At 44.2% G+C, this 26,572-nt stretch overlaps 1 protein-coding gene across 1 annotated transcript in view; it reads right to left on the minus strand.

The window, feature by feature from the left end:
- Positions 1-5,609: 5,609 nt before the first annotated feature.
- The window catches only part of LOC119170664 (syndecan-4), a 135,883-nt gene continuing 114,920 nt past the window's right edge, over positions 5,610-26,572 (minus strand). The window contains exons 5-6 of the mRNA XM_037421892.2: positions 25,647-25,833; positions 5,610-6,149 (exon numbers count right to left, since the gene is read on the minus strand). Coding sequence (XP_037277789.2) covers positions 5,980-6,149; positions 25,647-25,833 — 357 coding nt within the window. The 3' untranslated portion in view covers positions 5,610-5,979. The remainder of the gene's footprint in view (positions 6,150-25,646; positions 25,834-26,572) is intronic.

The raw sequence follows: 26,572 nt of genomic DNA on the forward strand, positions 1-26,572 counted from the left end.
GATGAATAGAAGGCGTGAGAGAAAATATATAGCAACGATTCTTTCTATCTCGCTTTTTTTTTTTGTCAATGGAAGTATACAAGTCCTTAAGGGATTTGGAAATTTATTACTAAGCGTGCTTCCCGAAGAACTAATGGCAGTACGTTTTTAAGAGCTATTTCCGTCTCGAGTTCCCTAACGTCCAATCGCGGTATGGGCTACTCGTCGCGTGCTTGTATGTCTCTAAGCTTCCACGGCTGCTCAACACCGTAGCTCCGTTGGTGACGCACGGGGGGCCATTTCTGAAGTTTCGGTACCGGATGTCATAACTATCCAGGCTACTGCACATCACCAGAAGTAGAACTGTAGTCCCTAGATTTTAGTGAAGAAAAAAAATCCGCATTACGTAGACTGACATCGACCTATAGTGCAGACATTTGAAGGACTCTGGTGTAGATGTAGGTAGTCGCACCATCGAAAGACACTTTAAAGCGACCCTGCAACGCTTTCTCCCAGTAACCATGAAATTGCTTCATTTTAAAGGCCTATTGCTTCACGAATCGACTGCAGGAAAAAATTTTTGAATCCATCCAGTATAAGAGCCGTTATTAGCAGCACGTTTCAAGGGCTTAATTTCTTTCCTTTCGTGCTAGCCAGCGCGCTGAAAGACACAGAAAGGGTGATAGAAGGACGCATCTCGATCGTTTCCTTTTGTCATCAGCGCTCTTTATAACCTTGAGCACTTCTCACCTTTAGGGGCTAAGCTCCCTATGGTCTAAGGCAGTGCATCCCCCTGGCGTAGCCAGCTCTACATCGTTCACTGTGCGATTTTTTCTTTGAACCCGCAATTTACTGCCAGTGTGAGCGCGCGGGAACGTGGCGGCATCTCACAGCAGCCACGGCACCTATGGAGGTCACGCTGCGGAAATCGGCCAATGGCCATGAATCCGGGCATACGACTTCAATCCAGTTTTATGCGGGCCTTAGCAAGTTTTATCGTTGGATTCGCAGTCTAACAATCATGAATACCAATTGACCGAGTTTACTCTACACCTAAAGAGGTAGCGATTTGTAGCAGTTATTGAAAGCTAATGGTAATTTAGAAGCCATGTGCTGCGCTATATTCGGCTCGCATCTTCTCAGGTTCCTTGACTACCGATCGGCAGCGTTTTCCAACCACACTGAAAAAGTGTCACAAGGCCCATTTAATGTCAACATATATCCGACCAGCTATTGCCGAGCTTCACACTTTCCGAGATACATCTCTGTATACACTCACCTTCGAAAAATGTGGCCCTGCCCCCTTCCTCACGTTTCCTCCCGTGTGCCGCTGGGCAATCACTCTCCTTTCCATCACATATTAACGACCTTCCAAACATCATATCGTGTGCATGAATGTTTGCAGACAATCTTATCTAACGATTACCTATACACTCGTGACCAGGTATGCAATCATTCAGAATTACTGCATCTTTTAGGCATCTTGTAGGAGGACATGCCAGCCAGATAGCCAAACATAAAATACCGCTCAAACATTAACATTCACTTTTAAAACAATTTGCATTTCCCTTTAAATTGTACTAATGTTCTTGCAGATCATATTGGAACTTCATGTTCTTAAGTCAGTTTATTCAATACTTTTTCTTTGGCGTCTTCCACTGGGTGTTGAGTAGCAAGTTTTTACCATTACGCAACATTTTACATCAATATTTCTTTTGCAGCCTTTTGTTTGAATTCCTGTGAAATTGTGCATTGCATAGTTCTAGTAACAATACTTTGATTATTTTGTAACTGCATGCTGCCCGAACCATTTAAAATTTTCTAATCTCATGAACAACTTCCCTTCAGGATTAGAAAGGGGGCGGTGTAAGGCACATGGGTAGTGGAATGTTTTTGAATAAATTAGCAACTGATTATCACACTGCTGCAGCTGCGTGTGAACGCATGTCTATCAGAATTACTAGCTCTCGCAAATACCTGGGGTGTGTAGAATAGACATGTACGCAGACCGTCCTTTCGTCTGGCACTTCGCATTTTTCCCACAGCAGTCTTGCCTACAAGGCAAGAGAGGGAGAAACTACTTCAGTTAAGTGAAAAAAAATTCACAGAGGAATGGCGATCAGGCCGTGCCTAGCCGCCACCTCCTCAGCTTGCTGTATGGCCCGGTGCTGTACTTCTGGGCTCGTATCTCCGAGTACCATTTCCCATGCCTCAGACGAGGCAGTGGTCAAGAGATCAGGCGGGGGAGGATCCTCTCTGCAGTGCCATAGTATGGGATAGAGGGAGGCCACGGAGCCACATTTTGAGCAATGCTGACTGAACAGATCGGGGTAAATGTGTGCGTATACCCGTGGTCACTGGAACGAATTCGTTTCGAGGCGGCGCCATGTTATTTCTTGTGGTTCCGCGAGTTTAGAATGCCGAGGTGGTTTTGTTCGACGTGCGAGGCGATAGTGCTGAGCAATTTCACGATAGGATATGAAGGGCTCGCCGTAGTTCTTTTACTAGACTGTCGAATTGCCTAGTTAGCAAATATGGTTCCTTGTAAGGAGTACACTTGTGTTATTGAAAAACGTACATGAAATTGATGCGTGTTCCCTTATGTGTGTCTCTCGTGTGTACTCTATGGATGCACAAATGGATCTATAAAAAAGCTATTGCTAATGTTTTTCCACTATAAAAGGATAAAAGTATACTTGCCAGTGCCTACACAGATTCGCTTGCAAACACCAACCATACTTAGCGCATAAGGAACAATGTCATAACACGCTGACAACTTCCACAGGACAACTGATCAACTTTGGGACTTTTTTGTAAATCCATCAATTTATTGTATTGACAACTATGAAAACTTCTGTACAAAAATGTTTTCGAAGCAATACAAGGTGGAGACCAGTGCCTTCAACTGTGCCACTCTTTGGAACCTATCAGCAGTTTCGCTGAAAAGGCAGCCAAGATGACTAATGCGGACACATCGCCATTTTGGTACGTCTTGGAAGCTACTGTTTGGTCTTTGATGCAGCGACGTTTTAAATTAAACATGTACAAAAGATTGCTTCGCAGCAGTTGCATGTGGATGTGTGAAAACACCGTACAACAACACGCACTCTTTGCATACAATATATTAAGATTCTAGCAGTGAGCAGGCATGAAAAACAAAAACTACCGAACTAGAACAGGGTTGCTTTAAATGCAAGGAACGGTAAATGGAAACATCACGCTCTGGCTTCAGTTAACACTGTGCAATAGAAAAGAAGTCTGTGAAATCATATAGAACAGCATTTAAAAATCTTTAAGGATGGCTAGAACCTTAATAGGTATTGAGGAGAAATAACCAATCTTCCGTTCATGTACTGAAGTGCAGACAAACAAAAATTTCCTCGCAAAAATATAGTACTAAGGAAGTTAAAAATATAGAGACGATTTCACAAGGTATTAAAAAAAAGGAATTTCTTGACGACCCCACTTTATGAAGACACAAACTGCTAGAACATCCACTGTTCACACATACAAAGTTTGATAAAAGAATACTACTCTCGCAATGTTGCAGACAAGCTTGGTTATCTCCTAAGCGAATTTTGGAGAAGTGTACAGTATTTACAGGCTCTGAACACACTATGCTCTAAAATGACATATGCGGCACACAAAAAAGCCAGACAAACAAGATCAAAGCGGTATCATCAAGGCAGAAAGCGCACGAGGCACGCTAAACTTCGTACTGGATGCTCCCATGCCCGTCAGAGGTTCTTTTTGCATTTGCCTTCCTTGAGATGCATGGGATGCACAGTTCGTGAAGTATGTACAAGAAAGAAAAACCGGGTGGTGATAGTTAGGAGGCTTCGTGAACGCTAAACACATGCACAAAAACAACAGCGTGACGAAAGGGAGACGAGGAACAATGGAGACTAAACAGGACGGGGATGCCAAAGTGTCATTACAGAAAGGCTAGATGCATAAGAGGGGCCCAGACAGCGTGGGCAGGTGGGCTCCGGTGAAATAATGATAATGCTCTTCACTCGAAAAGCACTGATGTCCCATTCAATACCAGGTTTCAAAGCGACAGAACGCCCTTCTTGCACAGAGTGAATAAAACATGCACACACAGACTTTCACGACACACCCCTTTCGTGTATATGTGTATATTGTATAGAAAAAGAAAATGGGCGATACAAAACGCTACAAGCACTTTAAGTGACAAGAGAGGGAGGCACAGAAGGGTACTAAAAAAAAAACAATCTTGGGCAGGTTGTATACATGGCAAGTGTACTCGCAGAGCTTGAAAAGTTCAACCCACCCTGACCTGTGCAGCATGAATGTACCAATGTGCCAATTTTCCAGGTTTGCTTATCCACTACTGCTTTCTGCTGGACTATTTGATTACAAGACATCCTCCAATGCTACATTTCCAAGGCAACGTTTCATCTTGGGGACAACAGCACCAGAAAAGCAATAAACAAAAGAAAACAGCCTAAATCACGAAAACCTTCCTTGAGTGCACACGATTAAAGAGATAAATCATTTCATGCTGGAGTTAAACGTCACCCAATTGCGGAAACTGTTATACATCAATTTAGATTTGGTCAGGAAGGGAGGCCTCTTTGTGTACAGCACAACAGTACAGAGTTATGCGAAGAGGAACAGTGGAATAAAAAGTACAGGAACACTACACTTTGCACTCATTTGGTGGCATACACCAGAGCTTTACACATACACACTGTTGGTCTGTGAACACGAGCAGAGCCTAATAGGAGCTCGCCAACGTGCACTCTTGGCAGGGAACAGAGCATTGGGGCCTTCGTAAAAAGTACACCGACAAGAGACCATGCGATTCCACGAAATGATCTGCATGTTGTAAAGTGCGGAAGTAGTCTGCTTTGTCATCCATGAGATGTCAGCCCAAGATCCCACAAAACTTAGAAGAGTAATTGCACATGACATTCATTAGCAGCATTGTGCTGCTTTTGGCCAGCCTGCAACTGAATCCGATCGATTGCCACCAAGGCATTGCAAATGTAAGGAACATTGCGACTATACGGACACTGCACAACAGTAAGAAACCCATCCCGACAGCAGCTGGAATGTACAAACCGGACATCTTTATGACACTGCTGTTAGGATGGAGCAAACAGGAGAAACTTGCTTAGAGCTAGTGCTGCAGCCAATTGACCGAGCATAGAACACAGTGAGAGCTTGCTTTAGCAAGCACGTCCTTGTTTGGTACCTTGATGAGACGGCTGGAACAACGAAGCCAAGTTTCACCGTTTTGACTGTCCATACACCTTTACAGGCCAGGTGTGTGGATATGTCCTGGCATTGGACTTTTCCCGCTGCGTACTCCCATACAGTGAGCTTGCACTCAACAAAAAACTGCAGCGCCAAAGTTGCGGTGTATATAAGTAAGAATGCTTAAATAAATGGCACTATAGGAGCAACACCCTTCACACTGTACTTGACAGGCAGCAGTAAATAGAAGGCCCCTTTCAGTTGAAGCTGGCATGGTATTACTGCATGCGGAGCCTACGGGAACGAGCTGTCATTGACTGCACTACAGAGGGGATGATGACACGCGGTGTTAAAAATGAAAGGCCAACTAATGTAAGAAACAAAATTTCGTTACATCAAGAGACAACTATAAGGCACAACAAATCCAACATTCTTTAAAATGTCTTTTTTTTTTAAGAATACGCTTTCACTTTAAAACAGGGTCAAGGAACACGAGAAGGAAACTAGAAGTAAAAGTTTGTTAAAACGTTACTCTACGTGGAGAGGGAACAAAAAGGGGGAGAAAAGTATAACATGCGTGGCAAACCGTACGCATTTTTGTCTTTTTAAAACTTCCGCGGCTGCGGCATTTCATGACGCCTCCACGCGAGAAGTTTGTGGCTTGCCCACCCCCTTGGTGCTGGTGTTGCGCGAGATGAGGGTAGAGGCAAGTGAGGAGGGGTAAGAGAGGTGTCCTTCCTTTGCACGCACATCAGTGGCGGTATCGTCTCAATCTCTCTAAGCGTAGAACTCCTTGTTGCTGCTACGCATGTACGAGTTGACTGTCGGTGACCGCTTGGGTTCATCCAGGGCGTAGCTTCCTTCGTCCTTCTTGCGCATCCGGTAGACAATGAACATGACAAGCAGGATGGCGCACAACAGGCCCACGACGGCACCACCGATCACCGCTGCACAGAGGAAGAAAAGAAACGGGTTGAGAGCGGCTACCTTGCACAAACAACTTCAAGAACATCCTATGCGAAGGCCATGATCACACCCCTGTCGCGACGATCAGCTGCAATAACCGTGAATTTAAAGAAGACAAAGATGAAAAAAATCAGTTCCGCAGACTCTGGAATTGCTAAACCATCTTTAGATACAGTGTAGCAAGGACTTGCTGACACTGACCTACCTTAATCATAAATTTTTTCACAGTCCTATGCAACAACAACTAATTCGTCTCATGTGTCTTAAGTGTCCCCATTACTACTCGCACTCAACACCATTGCAAGATTGAAATTCCATAGTCGAAAAGTAATACTTCACACATCACTGCAAACTGACAAGTGGAATTCACTTCCTAAATGCATGCCCATCATGCCTAATAAAGAGTACTTTAATACTGCTACGCTACATGTCGAAATGGCTATGTGATACAAAATTTCATCTTCAAAGCGTTCAGTTCTCTTGCGTTCTTTATAATGCTGACCAATCGCTCCACAATTGAATGCCTTATAGCACTGAGTATGAAGGAAAAGAGTATGGCAGTCTCACTTTATTTCTGAACTAAAAACTGCTAGCTAAACATCAATGCCATGCTACAGATTTTGACTACTTTTGTATTTTAGCCGTATTTGCTCGAAAATTGCTCGACATTTGCCCTGTCTGGCTTCCTTAGAACATGTTGCAACTAACTTTTACCAATAGATAGTTACTCTGGCCATAGCAGCCTCCAAAATCTAAGATGTCTGAATGATTTAGCGAAGAAATATCAAGGCTGAATAAATATGCAGGCGGTAACACCCCCTGCATAATTATTTTCGCACATTTTTTCTCCCTTACCAAACATTTTATTGCAGTCCGAGGGATTATTTTGATAAGACATATGTTGATGCTTTTGATATTGTTTACGGGCAACTCACTAATACCAATGGGCTCTTTCTCGTTACTGTCCTAATGTGCACTGAACATAAGTACAGGAGAATTTGAGCCTTTCAACTCCGTCGAAATGTGACATGGTCATTTCACCTGCAACCTGTTGCTGAGCAGCACAATGTCATGAATGCAAGCAGTGCATCAGCAAAGTTGTGGCATAAACCTGTATAGCATATGAAACAATTTATTCCACCAATCCATCGGAAATACTTTGGCAGGTTCTCGAGTTTTATAGCTGAAAAAACTCAGTCATGGCATTGCTTTTCTGTTCATAAAAGTGTCAAGGACACGGGGACGCCAGCACAAAACAGGACGTTTGCTTTCATAACCCAAGGCCAAAAGCACGAATGCCAGAGCAGGTGCCCACAGAACTACTTCGTTATCCTCCTTAGAGACTGGCCACTATCGTCAGCCTACCTTGCGTCAATTCCCGCTTTTTAAGAGTGACCGTCCCGGTCAATTCACCCAGCGCTGTTGTGGATAATAAGAAGTGGATAATAAGAGTATTAATAAGTTCAAAGTGTTCATAACTAGCGGGTGTGGTACGGTTTCATCCGTACTACATGGACTACTTGTGGACGTGGACGTCTTCGGTTTAAACTGGTCTCAGAGCTTCGGGGAACTACCTCGTAATTCACATCGCTAAGGCAGCGCACTTCATAAGGGCCAAAGTAGCGTCGCAATAGTTTCTCCAAAAGCCCACGATGTCTAACTGGGGTCCAAACATATACATAGTCACCTGGTTGATAGTAGACTTTTTCAGCCTTGGATGTAACGGCGAGCGTCGGTACCTTGCTGCATGCGAATGCAGTTCCGTGCAAGCTGGCGGGCTTCCTCGGCTTTCTCAACGAAGTTGTCGACGCTGTCATTTTGGCTGGTGTCCTGGTCTACGGGAAGCATAGCGTCAAACGGTGTTGCGACGCGACGGCCATAAACAAGCTCGAATGGTGTTGGGTCTGTGGTCTCTTACACAGCGGTATTATAAGCAAACCCGACGTACGGCGAAATTTCATCCCACATTTTGTGCTCTACATCAACATACATAAATAGCATTTCGGCCAGTGCTTCGTTTAACCGTTCAGACAAGCCCTTCGTTTGGGGATGATAAGCTGTTTTCCGGTGGTTGGTGTACGTCAGCTTGGCGACTTCTAATAACTGCCGTAAATGCTGCTCCCCGATCGGTTATGAGAACAGCAGGTGCACCATGACACAAAACGATGTCGTGGACGAAGAATCTGGCGACTTCAACTGCAGTTCCCCTAGACAAAGCTTTGGTTTCTGCATAGCGAATCATATAGTCTGTTGGGACTATTATCCACTTATTTTCTGAGGATGACGTAGGGAATGGACCAACAAGATACATTCCCACTTGCCAAAACGGTGCTGGAGGTGGATCTAAAGGTTGGAGGAAGCCGGCGGGCTTTGCGGGTGGAACTTTACGCCTCTGACAGTCACGGCAGGTGCGGACATAGCGCTAAACGAACGAATACAGCTGTGGCCAGTAGCACTTTTGTCGGATGCGCCCTAATGTCCTAGCAAAGCCTAAGCGACCGGCACAAGGATCGTCGTGGCACGCTTGCAAAACTTGCTCACGCAGTGCCTGTTAGAACAGCGAGGAGAAAAGTTTCCTGGCTGCTCTCAAGATTTCTCTTGTAGAGAATATTGTTTTGCAGGCAATATGATAGTAATCCACCTGAGAGCCAGCCTGGGACGATAACGTCTTCTCCTTGAAGATGTTGGATGACAGAAAGTAGCTCAGTGTCCTCACATTGAAGCTCAGCCATCCGCACCACATCGACGATGCCAAGAAACGGTAAATCTAGTTCAGTGTTGGATGACGTCTGAGAAATAGGAGCACGAGACAGGCAGTCAGCTTCAATTTGCCAGTACCCTAACGAGATCTCATGATGTACAGAACTGGGCATGGCATAGACGGTCTAAGGCATCATAAATCCGTGGCAGGGGGTAAACGCGTTTTGAGACTTTGTTAAGCCGTCGGTAATCAATGCGGAAGCTTAGCGTGTTGTCTTGCTTTACTAGGACAACGCAAGGTATGACAACGCAAGGTTTGACGCAAGGTAGGCCGGCAACTATAGTGGAAAGACTCCAAGGAGGATAACAAAGTAGTTTCGTGGGTGCATGCTCCGAAGTTCGTGCTTTTGGCCTTGGGTTACGAAAGTAAATGCCCTGTTTCGTGAATCTGCTCACTACTCACTATGTGGGGCTTATTGTCCCAAAACCACCATATGATTATGAGAGACGCTGTAGTGGAGGGCTCCGGAAATTTCGACCACCTGGGGTTCTTTAACGTGCACCCAAATCTGAGCACACAGGCCTACAACATTTCCGCCTCCATCGAAAATGCAGCCGCCGCAGCCGGTATTCGAACCCGCGACCTGTGGGTCAGCAGCCGAGTACCTTAGCCACTAGACCACCGCGGCGGGGCATGTTTCGTGAATCTGGTAAGTCTGGATTAACATAAATGCCCGTGCCCAGGTGAGCACAGGCTTTTGCATGCGGCGAAGTCGTATCCAATGTGCAGACATCGAAAAAGCCTGCAATTTCACCAAGGAAAGCGACAGTGGTGCCTCTAGGGACGTGCTGAAACTCATTGCTGAAGTTGGTCAGCAGAACGAGAGCGTTTATTCTCTAACCTAACAAGGCAACGGGCTATGCAGATGTTTCGTTTGAGCAGCAGCGGGATATTTGCCTCTGCAATACCTTCATAGTCGTTAAATTCATCCAAAACGTCGCAGGTTACCAAGGTCAACACGCTACTCTTCAGCGGTAACGTGACGTCATCGTCAACAATGCTCAAAGCATTGACGTAATTGTCGCGAGGGTTGCGCGCTAAAGCGTGTGCTGTAGAAAACGTCACCTGCGACTCTTGCGATTCAATCACGGCTCCATTGTCAGGCAGAAAGTCCAGTCCCAGAATTAGGTCCATCGAGCAACTTGGCAGTATTACAAAATCTCCAAGATACGAAAATCCGTGAATACTAACTCGCACTGTGCACCGTCCCTCCGGAGTTAGAAGATGGCCACCTGCCGTACGTATCTGCGACCCAGCCCACTGAGTAGGCTGAACCTTCAGCCTGCAGGCAAGATCCATGCTCATAACAGAAGTGTCTGCTCCAGTGTCGATTAGTGCTATTACTTTTCAGTCATCCACTGTTACCGCAATGTTTGATGTCGCCACTCTTCGTACCACGTTTGACTGCGTCTGTACATCTTTTTGCTGCCGTCCCTGTCGTCGCAGTGAAGGATCTTTCGCAGAGTCAGCATCAGCGGCCTCACCTCCATAGGTTGCTGAACTCTGTTTACCCGACTTGCAGGACTGGGTGAACGGCATCTCCGAGCGCCGCATGGATAGGCTGGACACTGACCTGTAGCGAACAGGCGACGACGAGCGAGGCTCGTGCGACCGATGTTCGACACTGCGACAATTCGAGATGAAACTATCTCCAGTGACCACTTGCCAGGTCGTGGACAGGAGCGTTAGGCGAAAATCCACGGAGACCCACACCGCGGCATGGACATGTTCGGTAGGTGTGTCCGGCTTCCCCGCAGTAGAAACAAAGGGGCCTGTGGTCGGGTGTACGCCAGATGTCGCTCTTCCTTGATCGTGCTTCGGCGATCAACAGTGGGCTGCGAGGACAGAAGCATACCTTCATTTGCTGAGCCCGTCGCTCATTAGAGTAAAACACACTGGGTGAACTTCACGATGGAGAACGTTGCAGTGCTTCCGCGTAGCTCATGTCGACGCACTTCGACGCATTATGTAGCTCATTTCGACGCATTTCGGTCACAGAGGGCTCCGCATGCCTGAAAAGCCGATCCATGTCCTCTGTGTAAGTCGTCACCCTTTCGTTAGGGCATTGAACCCTTACCTCTATAGCACGCTCTGTTGTCTCTTTCCTGTACTCTCTGGCAAAGGCCTTAAGGAACTGCCGATGAAACTCATCTCAAGGAACTGCCGACGTAAGCGTTGCTTCATGGTTCTCAAACCACGTTTTACGGAGTCCTCCAGAAAGCAGTACACATAGTACTGTAGCGCCATTGGACTCCAAAGCGTACGATTTGGGGTCCAATCGATGATGGCGATCCCGTCGAAATGCTCAAGCCAGTCGTCGGCATCTTCAAAAGCAGCTCCGTAAAATGTCTTCGGCGTCTTGGGCTGGTTGATAACCAGGTGCACTGGTGCTGGCGCAGCGACGTTAGGGGGTGTTTGGTTCATAGTCCTGTGACGTACAGGCAGCGAACCGTGCAGTGGTTCGAGTCCCTGGAGACTGCTGAAACGTACGTGCACAAGGGTAAGCTCGGCTGAGCTACTCTATGGGCTTGCATCAGGGGTGCTCTCTGGGGACCATATCTACTACCGTACCCAGCACCTCCACCAGAAAATGTCCCAAGAACACAGGGACGCCGGCACAAAACAGGGCGTTTCTTTTCGTAACCCAAGGCCAAAAGCACGAACGCCAGAGCACGCGCCCACAGAACTACTTCGTTAACCTCCTTAGAGAATGGTCACTACAGTTGCCACCCTACCTTGCATCATTATTATACACTCAAACATCACTATAACAAAGTTAAATCTCGCTCAAAAAAAGTTTTAACACCATAGCTATTGCAAGACTACCTTTAATTTACTTGGTTGCAACTGATATTTCGCTATAACTAGGTTCGTTATAACGAGGTTCAAGTGTATAATATAACAGTGTTAAAACCGTAGATGCATCAAACTGAACACAGAAGAACCAGAAAAACATGCTCCATTTAGTAGTTCTGTTTTCTGAGAGACGACCAAAGTGCAGAATTCAAGTACGAAACCAATCATATCGGAGGAAGTTGGTCCATTTAAACAGCAATTTCCTTAAACATATCTCCCTTTTCTGAGAGTCCAAAATATATTGCAAAAATTTGCATTTATGCAACAATACATCGTGAATACTGCATAAGCACAATAAAGTTATCACATGACAGCAACAGCAGCAAACAACCAGTGATGTATGTATAGCATGTGGCGAGGACAATTAACCAGATAAAAAACTACGCATCTACACACAGTGAATCATAATGAATGGGCGAAGCTCTGGATAACCTATAGGAGAGTAACTGTATGTTAGCAGAGCATTGCGACCCATGAGCAACAAATTGTATATAGTAAACTGTACTCACTTCGCCTTCCAGCAATCTTAGGCAATTCAAGGAGGGTTTAGAAAATTGCTAGGGTGGAGGATACACGTCGAAAGTAAATACAAGAGCCTGCCATCTTACCGGTGGTAAGATACAATTCTAATACGGGTAATTTGTTAGGACAAATACCGCTTGACATGTGCCTTTGTATTGCAGGTTTCCTTGAGAAGCCTCAACATCTAGGCACATTTCAGTAGAGATCAACTCGTCAATTCTCTTTGCAATAGCTTATTGTCACAGAGAATGACGATCTCCTACTTTATAATTAACCTATGTCTACGTAGCAGTCTATTGTAAAATCTTTTCTCGTGTCTCACTATATGTTTCCACTATAAAAATTCTATACCGTGACGACAATGGAAGCCAAGGCTAGGTTCTAAGGAACTTTGCCTATAAAAGGCAATGGAGAGGCGCACAGCTGTGGTGAAGCGTAGAATAATGCATCTATGTAATGGAAACGCAAAGTTCACTTCTTCAGCAGGCAGAACTGAATGGCTTGCAGTCAAAAAAGCGATGCATAAAATCTACATCCGATGAAGAGTTGATGGCCACAGCTGTGCAATGTATACATTGCAACAGCAAACACAGCGAGTGCAATATGCCACCTTGATAAGTGGCTCTATAATGTGAACAGCTCGGCAGATTTTACAGGCATGTATACCTAAAAGTGATAGGTATGTATGTTCTTAGGAATAAGTTTATACCTAGATCGCAGACACTCTGCAGTTAATGCTAGACTGTTGCAATGAAATCTAAAAGCTGCGTCAACGATCACCTCAGTTTGTGCTCGTCTTAGTTCTCATTTGGCAGGGAGCTATGCCTCCCAAAAATACTGAAATCTTTAGAGGCAGTTTTCTGGCATCGTAATCTCTCTACGGTGGCAAGATGAATTAACAGGCTAGTAGACAGTTTGCCAGTATTTATTACTCAATTAAACCGAATATTGCCTGAAAGTTATTGAGTTAAGCTCATTAATATGTAGCCTGAACAGGACATTCAAAGAAAACATACTCGCATAGGTGATTACTCACACAATGTATTGTTTTCTAAAGCTGTTGTGCAGACAACCATTGTGTTGATAAGACAAACAGGCCACTGCTCGCATATTGCTAAAGATTGCATTGTCAAATGTTGTAGCATGCCACCATGCTGAGCTTTCATCACCCCTAAGCTCGGAGAAGTTTCATAGTTTTGGAACATCACTAGAAAACACCTGGCTGGACCTGTGGCAGCACATAATGAAACAAGCACGAGCCAGAAAATGCTGACACCTTTATCTACGATGCTTTGGCCGAATATCATCGACGCCGAGTTTAGCCCCAATCGCTTGGCAGAGTCGAGAAAAATGCACAGCCCAAAAAGAGTGCTACTTTTAATCACTCATAGCTCACATGATAGAAAGTGCTTCATTTAAATCATGGGGTTAACAATTTTTTTACTGATGGTCTATCTACCTGCTCGCATAAAAGAACGAAAACTTTCAGGAACTTTCAAAACAATCAAATGTGCTTGGTGAAAGCACAATTTGTCTCATCTTTCAGTGGGTGTAAATAGCTTTTATTAAAGAAATTGGGTGCATGTGGTTTCCATTTAGCAAACAAACATTGCCTTTTATGTTGACCTTTCAATTCACGGTCTTGTAGGAATTTATAAGGACCTGTAGGTAGGAACCTGTGGGGCAATGGTTGGTTTAGTGATTTCGTAGCTCTAAGAGATCGCCTAGCAACTTTCAGGTCTGCCTGTTTAAACAATCACTTCATTCATCCTGTGTGTCAATGTATCGTTTGCCCCTTAATGCTTCCCGTAATGCTCTTTCTGGCTTGCATCGCCCGAACACCATGCCCCTACAGGCGAACAACATGGGTGGCTCTATGCCAGGGCCACCTTTTTTAACTTTTCCCATGCACGGCAGTAAATTAGCAGCAAGAATAGGAACTCAGTAGCTTTTGGTTGTCCCCATGTCAAAATTTTAGATTTCAGAGAACCTAAAAATACTTCGACTTTACCAACTTCCCAATAAAATGAAATATTTCGAGCATCCCCAATACTTTGTTGGAGTTTAAACTATATTTGCGTGGATCAGTAGTGTGCCGAGACGTTCCTTTCATTTACATTTACCAATTCAATTGACCAAATGATCCTACCCATTGGTCCCATTCCGGTTGAACGAACAGAAGTAGATTTTGAATAGAAAGCATCTATTCTACAATACTTTCATTAAGGTTACCCTATCACTTTCTCAATCACCCAAATCTCAGCGCATGCTACAAAATTGACAAGCGCATCACATAACTTGCGTTACCACTAACCAAGATTACAGTCCGGGTGCAACGCGAATGTTTCTCCCTTTCTTATTACCCAATATAGCCCACAGGTATTGCTAGACTCTGATACAACTTTCATTTTAATGAAAAATGTGCTTTTTGCACCAAAAGGTGCCACTAGAAGCCATGAGCATTATTCGACAAAGCTATGACAGCATAGGTAGCACAGCAGAGGTAGCATTCCTATGCAAGTACATTGATTGCATGCTGTGCCCGTTCACATTGCTTCTTTGGTCTGTCATCGCTATCATTCGCCCCGCCAAAATTTCGGTACCCAACAGCACATGTCCTAGCCCAGAAGTATGCACTAACTCATAGAGACACCGCAGCTACACAAGGCCGACTGCTGCACAATAAATAATCTTGAAGCAACCCTAACCCCCAAAGCTAACTAGGATTGAAAAATACATAATGGAAAATTATGCCCCAAAACTAGGGGGACTAAAAATAAAGAAAGCACTAAAGATACTGTGTGTGAATTTATATTAAACAAAAAAAGAGGAGCAATTGAATGAAAGAATGTTAAGAAAGGCAACGTGCCACCCACAGAAGCTGAAGCAACATCTAAACCCTTATGTGTGATGCGACAATGGCTCTTGTTACGATTTCAAGCGTATTCTGGGTAACTATACTTCACAACATCTGGTGTATTGTCCAGCAAATGCAGAAAATCTAAATCATTCTTAACAATCTGAAGGAAAAGATTTCTCCAGTATGTATGGAAGTAGGCTGTTAGTCTAAAAAAGTTCACTGAATTTACTGAATATGTTGATTGAGCCAGGTTTCATAATTTCAGAGATTATCCACCTGCTGAGTATTACCCCTTGAGCAAGCAAGGAACAGTACATTTTTCCCTTGAGCCAAGCAAAACTATAATACACGACCACAAAGTTTCTCGTAATTGAGTCTATTCAAGACTAGCATTTCAAACACTGAATGAGGTGCTGCTACTGCTGCCCAAAGCTTCCTGAAAAATTGGGTGTAAGCTGAGTAATGTTTTGAGACTATTTTTTGCAGATTAGTTATGCTCCGAATGTTGCCAAGGACTAACCAAACTTCCATGAATATTTCTTGTTATGCTTAGAACGACAATGTTTCAGACCGACAACAGTTCTTGCTGTATGTAAAGAAAAAAAGTTCTGGCACATTGCTGGACAGAGAGCTTGTAAATAACACAAAGGAATTCAATAACGAGTAGGGTAAGCATCATTACCATCATAAGAGTGCACAGGATTTTCTTTCAGGAGGGGCAAAGGTTAGTTTCAGTGCCCCCCCCCCCCCCCCTTAGCTATTAGGTCAATGTGGAAGGCCAAGTTTGCATACTCCCTTCTTGGGTAACCAGAGGGAACAGGCTCCCCCCTGCCCCCACCCCTCCTGTGTGCACACCTATAACTAGTACCACAGAGTGAACATCTTTATGCATCCTACCAATTTGCTGTCTCAATTTGGACAAAAATTTATTACCTCGCCAATCAACACGTTTGTGTTTCTTCAAATTGATGCATGATGCTGATACATCTGAAGTAACCAGTGTGCTTATTATCCTGAGGTGGCGAACTTGTCACAGTTAAAACTAGAACGAGGAATGACAGACATCACAAAGTGCAATTTTCAATTTGCGCCTCCGATGTGGACACACCTCTATTACCGTGTAAATGCCTATGCCGAACAGCGCTTCCAGCATAATGCAGACCCCTGCAGTCCCCCTTCTGCCAGACGAATATTGCCTAGATGTGCAACGAAAATTGGGGGACCCTTAAGTTCCGCCTTCAAGAGTTGAAGGTGACAGCAATATCTCGTCCCCAGTGTGTACTTCAACCACTTTGTGCATAATTTTGATTGTACAATACTCAAGAAGTTTGAATTGTGGATTACTACTGTGTGCTAATCAATCAAGTAAAGTCAAAAGGGGCTTGTGTCAGTGAAGCTTCCGCATATGCCTGCATTCTGTGTGATGAGTAGCATGTTTTAAATTACGAGGAATCATGTGCATAAAATACTTTGAAACGTTCTGCACATGCACCAAGTGATTTTAAATTATTAGCCCGCACAGTAATGCACATGCCTTTTGTAATGGGGGGTGGGCTTTAAATCACAGTCGTTATGCTTATCACATGTTTTGACAACCGATGCCAATAGTATTGCTTGTACCATGCAATATTATTGAGACATTACATGCTGCATTGTAAAGCATGAACATTATTACTATTTTTAAGCAGACAAGCGACCGAGAAATTAAACACCTGCTTGCCATGAAAACTGCTAGAGTTTAATCTTTACTTGGACCCGAAAATTTTTTATTTTGTTTTCAATTTCTCTGTCACAAAATATAATTTTTCCCTGACAAATGAGCTCTACAATGCTATCGCGTTTAATACCATGGTTCATTATCGCCATAGCGTTCAAGAGCCCATGTCGTAGAAATGCATCAATAGCGGTGTCTACAAGCAAGGAATAAGAAATAGGGGTTTGAGCAGGAGTCAAACCTGGGAATCCGTAGTCAAGCATTCGAATGATGAAGTATTCTATCACAAAGCCAGAGCTTTGTAACTACATGCAGTGCTTCAAATCAAACCAGTGCTTGAAACTGCATAGAAGACTATATGTGGTCATTGTGGTTGTAAAGCCTTGCTAAGAGAAATCGTGCAGCAGAAGTGTAGGATCTCGCATGGTTCCACACAGCTGAGGTGTAACAAGTAGATTGCTTAAACCTGCCCACCAACTAAAATGCTCTTATCTGTATTTCTTCGCCAGCAGCACACACATCAAAGTGTGCAGCTACGCAAAAGGTGCGCATTTCTTTGAAGACGCACGTAGGTATACTGCATTGTAGGAACATTGTAGGTTCACAGAATGGTGTATGATGGAGTAGAAACTTGGTGAAATGGTGGAGCAGAAAGTATCTCGAAACTGCACTTGCGTTGGGCGGCATGCGACAGCTTACAACAGCCAACATCACCTGCATCATCATTCCTTCTCTCGCGGCTCAGTCGAGGTGTACCGTACGCCCCGAAGCAAGTGAGAAGGATAGTAAACACTGCTCGATAACGCTACCATGTATTATTGACAATACATAATACAATTTGTTGTGTTTATTGTCTGCTTTCACCATCAAAAAGTGCGGGCTGAATCGTAACTATTCACGGTGCCTACGCATTTTTTTGCATGGAAAAACTGTTGAGCCTGCAGATGTGAACATTCAATGACCGACAAATAAGGTGGTGGTTTGGTCTAGTTCGTGTTGCGCAGTGCTCGCCAGTTGTCCGCCCTAGTTCAAATAAACCTGTCATACAACAAAGGTGGTCGTCGAAATAAGCAATCGCCAACTGTTCCAAGCCCGAGAAAATTCTAAGGACATTTTAGTATAAAGGCAACAGCGGAAGGACAGCCACTTCTGTTCATTCAACAGGATTGTAGAGTTTAAGTATGCTTGTTTGAAAGCATCCCAGAGTGAAAATCCATATATATAATTATTGTTAATACTTAGGAGAGGTTCGGAGATTTATAATAAGGCAATATGAACTGAAGCACGAAAACTGCAATGATTGTAGCAAAGATGCCATCTTCCCTAGAGTAATCGCATGCACATCCAAGCATCTCTGACGTAGCCTCATCTCAGTTTAGGCGATTATGCACACAGTGGTGGGAAAATGACATCGAGAGCACGGTTCTGCAGCAGTCTTAGGGCCTTGCCGAGAAGCTACAGCCGGCAGGTCTGGTTCCCTCATTCGCATATTCTAGCTTGGTTCAGCTCTGGAACGCTTAGCTTTTAGGATTATAACGTCAAAGAACCAGTGTTAAGGAAATCTGGTTTTGGCGTATGTGTTGTCCGCTAGTGATAAAATTCCACAGATGTGAAGAATAAGAACTCTGAGTTCGAGCTGGAATCAAACTCATTATGCACTGATAATTATAGACAGATGTGATTTGCTGCTGCCCCTTACAAGCTGGCTGGGTAGCCTACTGTGCTCTCATTCATGCCTCAGGTGACAGCACAGATAATGCAGTACCACTTATGTTTGCGTGTTGTTTTAATGGGTGGGAATTCGAATATTCAAAGCATTTGAGTATTCATGCTTCAAATATTCAAACGAATAGTGGAGTATTCGAATTCGCTTCGATTTGAACTTAAATTATTGAATATGTAGAAGTATTCGCCATGAACAAATAGATGTATATTAATCCGCATATAGCCGCCTCTAAAGGTGGTTTCACTGTATTGGAGTGCAAAGCCGTGAAAGCACCTGTCTAAGAGGAATCCACTCTACCACAAAGCCTTACTTCAAATTGAAAGGGGCCCTGCAACACTTTAGGCATAATGCAGCATAAAGCATGGCAGGAGGTACATTGAGTGCAAAAAAGATGTATACGGAACTCCTTTCACATGTGGAAAGGAATACGTTGGTCAGACGGATCGGTGCATAAATGTGCGCCTTCGTGAACATGAGAGTTCACTATAGGGGGCCCCTTACTCACACTTAGCGATGCACTGCAAGGAGAGCACAAGCCAACCGAAATTTTACGACACACGGATAATTGACAGGCACAACAAGCGGACGACGAGGGAAATGATGGAAGCGTATAGAATACGGAAAGGAGGGGACAGTTGCGTCAGCCAAGCGTCAGTTCTACTAACAGATGCGGAATTTGCTTTTTTGGACGTCACATAACCCAGTGTTTTTCTGTGTGTTACGTTTTTTTTGTTTTTTGGTGTTTCTTTGTTTTTTACATTTTCTTTTCTTAGTTCTTGGTACGTGTGTTTCCGGTTGTGGGCGCGTGCATATTTTGTAATATCACGTTGTTGATGATGACAGGGGAAGTTGGGAATGACGTACATGCGTGTGATGTATTTATTAGTGTTTGCTTCGAAATAAAATTTTCAGTTGCTAGTAAGCGCTTGTCTGTGTCCTCTCCGAGTGTGTGTATTTTTTGCGCTTGTCTCATCATGAACCTCAGGCATGGCTAGAAAACACTGCTGATCAGTGGTGGAGGCTGCCGAAAACACGCGAACCAAATATAGCACAGCGCATGGCCTGCAATTCATTCATAATAGATTCTCGAACTCGGCTAAAAATTGCTCTTTTCTGGACAAGTGATGCCACAAGCTCAGAAATCACTCATCACACTATTGTATCCGCCATTGGCCGATGTGAGCATGGCGCACTCTGTCGTTACTAGGGCTGCCTCTTGTACATGCATATGTGCGTAATCCCACTGAAAAGCCGCGTATTCGAAAAACAAAACAAAAGAAAAGTGCCCAAGTGTCATGAGGCATGCACTTCGGTCAGCAAAATAAAGTGGAACTCGCCCAGACTCCCTCAAGAAAAATATTTTGCTCTTGGAACCCGCTCGCACTAGGACTCGCGAAAAGTTCTCAGCCGAACTCGCTCAGACTCGTACCGAAGATAATTTTCTTCAAATGAACTCGGACTAATGGAAATATTGCTCACCCGGACTCATTCAGACCGACTCTTAGCTTGATCCGAGTTCGAGCGAGTTAGTCTACTCATGAGCCAGTTAAACCTATGGGCTCGCGTGACGTGTTTTCTTTCCCCATGCCATTCCTCCCTGCTTAGCTTTGGGCACTTTCATCAGAAAAAAAGAGAGAATGCAATTGCAGCGTGCGACAAATCTTTGCAACTCCGCTCGAACTATATGGATTCTAAAAATTACGCGGCGGTGAATTCATGTAATAATAAGCTTCAGTGAATTCATTCCATAGCCACTTTAAAAAGTATTGCAGGGCATCTTTAAATGAACATATTACCCTCACATCAATTCATTTTTTATGCTCAAAAGCTTGTCATGACTGCTTATATGCTTTAAGTACAACAAATTTTAAAATGCTACACATTTTACAGGTTATCACTCACATTACTCCGAAAGCCAGATTCTGCCACTACTCAAAGTTGTTTCGGCTTCCTTTGAACAAAAAAGGAAGCATTTGCCTAGAGGCCTTATTTTAATTAAATAAAATATTGTGCAGGTTATTTGCGTCATAATAAATATGCCCATTTTTCTTTATATATTCTGTATACCATTATACCCGTGCCACACGGGCAGAAAAAATGGCATTTACCCCCCGAATGCCTTCAGATTTATTGCCATTCGCGCGGTGCCACACGGGCGAACAAAATGGCATTCATCCGAATGCCATCCGAATGCCATCCGAATGCCATCCGAATGCCATCCGAATGCCATCCGAATGCCATCCGAATGCCATCCGAATGCCATCCGAATGCCATCCGAATGCCATCCGAATGCCATCCGCCACCAACTGCCTTCGCCAGAACTCAGTTGACCGAGAAATGCCTACTCTCGACGACACAGCTCGCGAAGTGCGATTTACCTGAAAGTATATAAAACAAATCATATTGAGCTAGAAATGAAATTTTCCGTCTTATTTGCACTAAAGTCAAAAAGATGCTTTGAACGTTATACGAGGAAAATAAAGTATTGATAATGAAACGCTTGTCAATTTTAGTGTCCGTTTACGCTGTGGATTTGACTAGCGTTGGCTTAGGTTGCTACGGTCGGCTGCAACGTTGTAAAACAAAGCAAGAAACTAAAACTTAGGACAGCGTAATACGCTTATTTCTACATTTGATGATTATCTGATGTGTATGAAGCTTGTAAATGCTTCCCAATTTTTTTATTGCTATTCACTCAATGCTCACTTGGAAGGCGCTGTGATCGACATCATCAAGTCAAATGTCATTCGCTTTGGACGTGTAGCAGCGCCGGCGAAACGAATGTCATTCGGGAACTGAAGGCTTTCGCCACCAAATGTCATTTTCTATGCCCGTGTGGCACGGGTATTAGAGCTCGTTTCAAAATTATTCAATCAAAATCACTATTCGCTTCGAATTTGCTTCGAACTTAAAATTCCCTATTCGCACAAGCCTACTGATAACGCTACCGCATTCAACTTCTAAAAATGAAGCTGTCGTTACCTAGTTTTTTTTCCACTGCTAGGTCCAACTCTGGATGTGAAACGAACCATGTGTCGGCAGGAGTCTCAAACGTTGCCACGCCTAGTTATTCATGCTGCACCACAGCCTTTGAGTGTGACGAACCGACTCGATCCAAAGCACAAAGCTCAACGACGAGAGCTAACCTTTGTACCTCTCTCTCTCAACCTGTGCTTCCCATATAGATTCGTTGCCACGAGTTATGCAGGGAGTTATTTGTAAGCATTCTGCCGAAGAACGGAGGAGGACTCAAACAGAAGAATTAGAGGGAGCAGCACATGATTCGTCGAGGCTAGTCCGACGGTGAAGATGCGAGAATAGCTAGAGCGCACGCATAAAACAAGCAGAGGCTCTGTTCTGTCGATAAACAGATATAAAACTGCCTCCGGAAGACGTGGATTGGATCAAAACTTGGGCTAATTCGATTACTTTGGCGCAAGTGCCCGTTTCGTGCCTGGCTTACCCAGATCCTGCGTATACTCAATACACAAACAAATTTTTAAGGTCATACTGCTTCCCGCTTTGAAAAACACTGCCTGCCTATACAGATTGATGCCCAGGTATAATTCTGCGTTTTTTCATGCGTTAAAAGCATTTCCGAATTCTCTCAGCCCATCTATTAGCTGTTTGCTCCCATTCGTTCTTCCAGTCGATCTCTCCCCTGTGCTGCGACAGAACGGGAACAAAATACTGCCCCTGAATGCTCTGCCGCCAATTTTCGTATGTACAGTGTCATACACTCTTTGCACAAACACTGCACCCAGTGGCCACGCTCCACAGGGTGTCAGCGCACGTGGTGTGGCAGCGAATTTAAGCTTATCTGCGGGCGCACAGGCATTATGTGATCTCTTGCGACGCACTGGCACGCCGGCCTGGTGCGGCTGTGAAACGGTGGTATATTTATCGATATGCCAGTAGCCATAGAGCGCGTGATACCAGCATTGTGGGAAAGCACACTTTAATCGCTTGCTGCATTTGAGTGTAGTTGTCCGCGAACGATGTGAGCAGTTCCTCCTTTCAGTGCCCGAACTCTTGCTAATGGCACGCACCTTGAAATTGCTTGGTGTTACTTTGGTTTATACAGCTGAAGACTGCAAAGTGGCTCTGCATATATGGGAGACGTTGTAGAAGGCAGATGCAGGTAATTTTGACCATCTTTGCTTCTCTATAGCATGAGTTGGCATTGAACAGCTCACGGGCCTAATTGAATTCCTTGTTCATGAATGTTGAGCCATACTGGCAGAATTTCAGTCGCACAACATTGGTCTGTCTGTTGGGAGTCTATACTAGAATATTATGAATAGCGCAGCCTCTTCAGAGAGTCGCATAAAAATTTGTGTGTAGTTGTCCGCGAACGATGTGAGCAGTTCCTCCTTTCAGTGCCCGAACTCTTGCTAATGGCACGCATCTTAAAACTTCTTGGTGTTACTTTGGTTTATACAACTGAAGACTGCAAAGTGGCTCTGCATATATGGGAGACGTTGTAGAAGGCAGATGCAGGTAATTTTGACCATCTTTGCTTCTCTATAGCATGAGTTGGCATTGAACAGCTCACGGGCCTAATTGAATTCCTTGTTCATGAATGTTGAGCCATACTGGCAGAATTTCAGTCGCACAACATTGGTCTGTCTGTTGGGAGTCTATACTAGAATATTATGAATAGCGCAGCCTCTTCAGAGAGTCGCATAAAAATTTGTGTGTAGTTGTCCGCGAACGATGTGAGCAGTTCCTCCTTTCAGTGCCCGAACTCTTGCTAATGGCACGCATCTTAAAACTTCTTGGTGTTACTTTGGTTTATACAACTGAAGACTGCAAAGTGGCTCTGTATATATGGGAGACGTTGCAGAAGGCAGATGCAGATAATTTTGACCATCTTTGCTTCTCTATAGCATGAGCTGGCATTGAACAGCTCACGGGCCTAATTGAATTCCTTGTTCATGAATGTTGAGCCAAACTGGCAGAATTTCAGTTGCACAACATTGGTCTCTGTCTGTTGGGAGTCTATACTAGAATATAATGAATAGCGCAGCCTCTTCAGAGAGTCACATAAAAGATGGGCTTCATGCATGCAAGATGACTTCCCTGCACTAGTATGCATAAATCCACTTTGCACAGCTTTCCTGGCTTGTTATTTGGACCCAGTAGTCCTTCCCCTAGTTAACACCCACAACACATTCTTTTTTCTGCTTCAAGCCTTACTTCCCTGCAACGGAGTAGCGCTAACATTGACATTTTGCAATGATCACTAGTTCGTGCCATTAGGTTTCCCGTTTTTGGTGTTCACAGCTTCTGAATTCTTACCATCCGTAAGAGAATGGCCTAGTTAACCATCAGGCAGAAAAATTTCATCAATGATCAGCAAGTTTCCGTGTGTAGTGGAACACTGAAGACTCGTGCAGCATCCCGTCGTCCATCACACCCACCTGATTGACATCATACGACCCGAGGGGAATCTGTTCTCTGCTAGGCTAAATGGGTGACAATGCACACCTAGTTTTGCACACTATCCTAAAGATTTTGTAACCCCTTATGAAGGGTTCTCATGATAACTCCAAAGCTATTGTAGCTGATGCTGATCTTATCATGGGCTTGATGCTATGATGGGCTCTGACAGGGAAGATAAGGTTCAAATGCGGCAAGGGGGGCAAGAGGCAGGATTGCTGAACAAAATGGAAGTTTACACTACCTACCGAAACAATGCATTTCAGATTTATTATATGTCGATCATTTCTGAAATTAACTTGGTGTCCAGATTCGAGAAACATGCCGATACATGTCTACATTAACAACTCTGGACTGCGATTCCAAAATATACTAGCATTTGTTCTACAGCACCTTTCCATACAAGGTGACCTCATGGACTGCCTTACATTTATGAATCGCTTGAGACCAGTCCCATCTCTGCAGCTTGCCACAAGGAGTTAATAATCGTGATAGGCGAGTAAATACTGCGATCTAGCAACGTCACAAGCATTTTATTCCTGAAGAACGCGAGCTTCCAGAGACGTCTGCCGGCTCAATTCGTCCCATGGGCAGCATGTTAGATACTCTTTCTTTACATAGAAAACATTACATTGCAGTAAGTGACGTGAGCTTTCCCGCTACCACAGTGCGGCGCGCTCAATTGCTATTTGCATGCTAATCATTAGGCATGCTTCACGGCAAAGCAAGCATGGCGCACCAGTGCGTAACAAGAGATCACGCAATGCCTGGGTGCCCGCGCCGACAAGCTTCGATCCGCAGCCGCATCGCGTATGCCAGCTCCCGGTGGAGTGTGGCTATGCGGTGCCGTGCTTGTTGAATGGACGGCACGGCATAATGTTAAACAGACACCTTCACTTGAAATACTTGTCTCTGTGGGCGTAAAGCCACCACACCGCGACTGAACCTGAGCACCAATAAAAGTTCACAGCTCTAATTAGCGTGGCAACAGAAGTGTTAGAGAGAAACTACCGCCCCGCTATTATGGCTTGATCAGCAGAAAGGTCAAACCTGTATGCCCAGATTTGACGTGATAACCTGTACAGCTTTTATCTGAGCCCCTGAACACATAATTGGCTTCAACAAAACAAGAGGTCATATCTTGACATAGGAATAAATGGAGCGTGCAAGCCCCCTTATAGTGACGAATAATGTTTTAATGTAAACTTGTTACAATAAGTATTCTTGTCAAAATGCATAGATTACCTAGGTAAAAATTATTTTTCTTCTTAAGCATCAAATATTAACGTTGCAAGCAACACAATGTCAATTCAGTGGTATTCAAATACACAGGCAATAAGTTATTTTTTCTCAAAGGACAATGTTTCCCCAACAATAGCCAAATTTTTCTACAACAATGAAAATGCCATAAAGGCGTAGCTACAACCCTGTCATTCAGTTTCATATCACAAACGAATATACTAAGTAGTTTGCAATACACTGGATTGTATGAAAGAGACAGCCGTGAGATGTGCATAGAGAGCCTCACAAAGAAGACGAAGGAGTTGTGTTTACAGATAGCCTATGAGCAAGAGGCTGGCAGTGTGGGCACACCTACCTGCCAAAATGCCAGGCTGAGCAAAAAAGGAGGACGGTCGGTTGTCCTGCTTGCGCCCCAAGGGTATATTGTTGCTTTGTCGATTGTCGTCGTCGTAGCCACCGCCTGGGGGTCCCTGCGCTATGTCGGGACGAGGGCCCTTGGTGGATGTCACTGGACCAGATAACTCCGGAATGACATTTTCGTCCTGCAAAGACAAGGCACAGCAAGTTGCAGGCGCCACATGCCTCTGGAAATGCCCGTCTTGCATTTGGAGGACCGGAGAGTGCTACGGAGAGTCCCGCCGGAAAGTCCAAAGATTTCAGTGCCCAAGAAACAGATTCTAACTAAAATGAATATTTTGCCGTCACCTCACATTCCCGAGCGATACAGTACACTTTCTTCTGATGAACTGAGGTCTATGCTCTGTCAAGTAAACTACAAATGCCTTAGATTTATGAAGGCTCAATAAAATTCTGCCAGATCAATCTGTTTGCTCCAACATTTCACATTCACACACCTCTTGAATATTCTTATTGTGACGAAAAGAATAAAGCCTCAGCCTACACCATAAGAATATAGCAGGCCCCTCTGGAAAACAGTCTGCACCACCTATTGAACCATCATTGCAATAAAAAAAGCACACTGTTTGATATTCGCAGAAAACAGTGCATCTTGCATTCGGCACTTCAGCATTGAAAAAGTGCAACTACATTATACAGCTTGAAAAACAATTAAGTCTTTACAAGATGCATGCTTACAAAGATGTGAAGATACGCACAATTAATGACTCCTTGTATAAGCAATTGTTAACAGTATGCTGGTGAAAGTGACATGCCTTGGCTGCACTTAATGGTGTGAAGAATGTGCAATGTTTCTATCAGTCAACTCTACTCTGGATATGGTGTCTACTACATGAAACTGATATGTCACCATACAAGATAAAT

Source organism: Rhipicephalus microplus, chromosome 2, assembly GCF_043290135.1.
Source record: "Rhipicephalus microplus isolate Deutch F79 chromosome 2, USDA_Rmic, whole genome shotgun sequence".
Classification (NCBI taxonomy): Eukaryota; Metazoa; Arthropoda; class Arachnida; order Ixodida; family Ixodidae; genus Rhipicephalus; species Rhipicephalus microplus.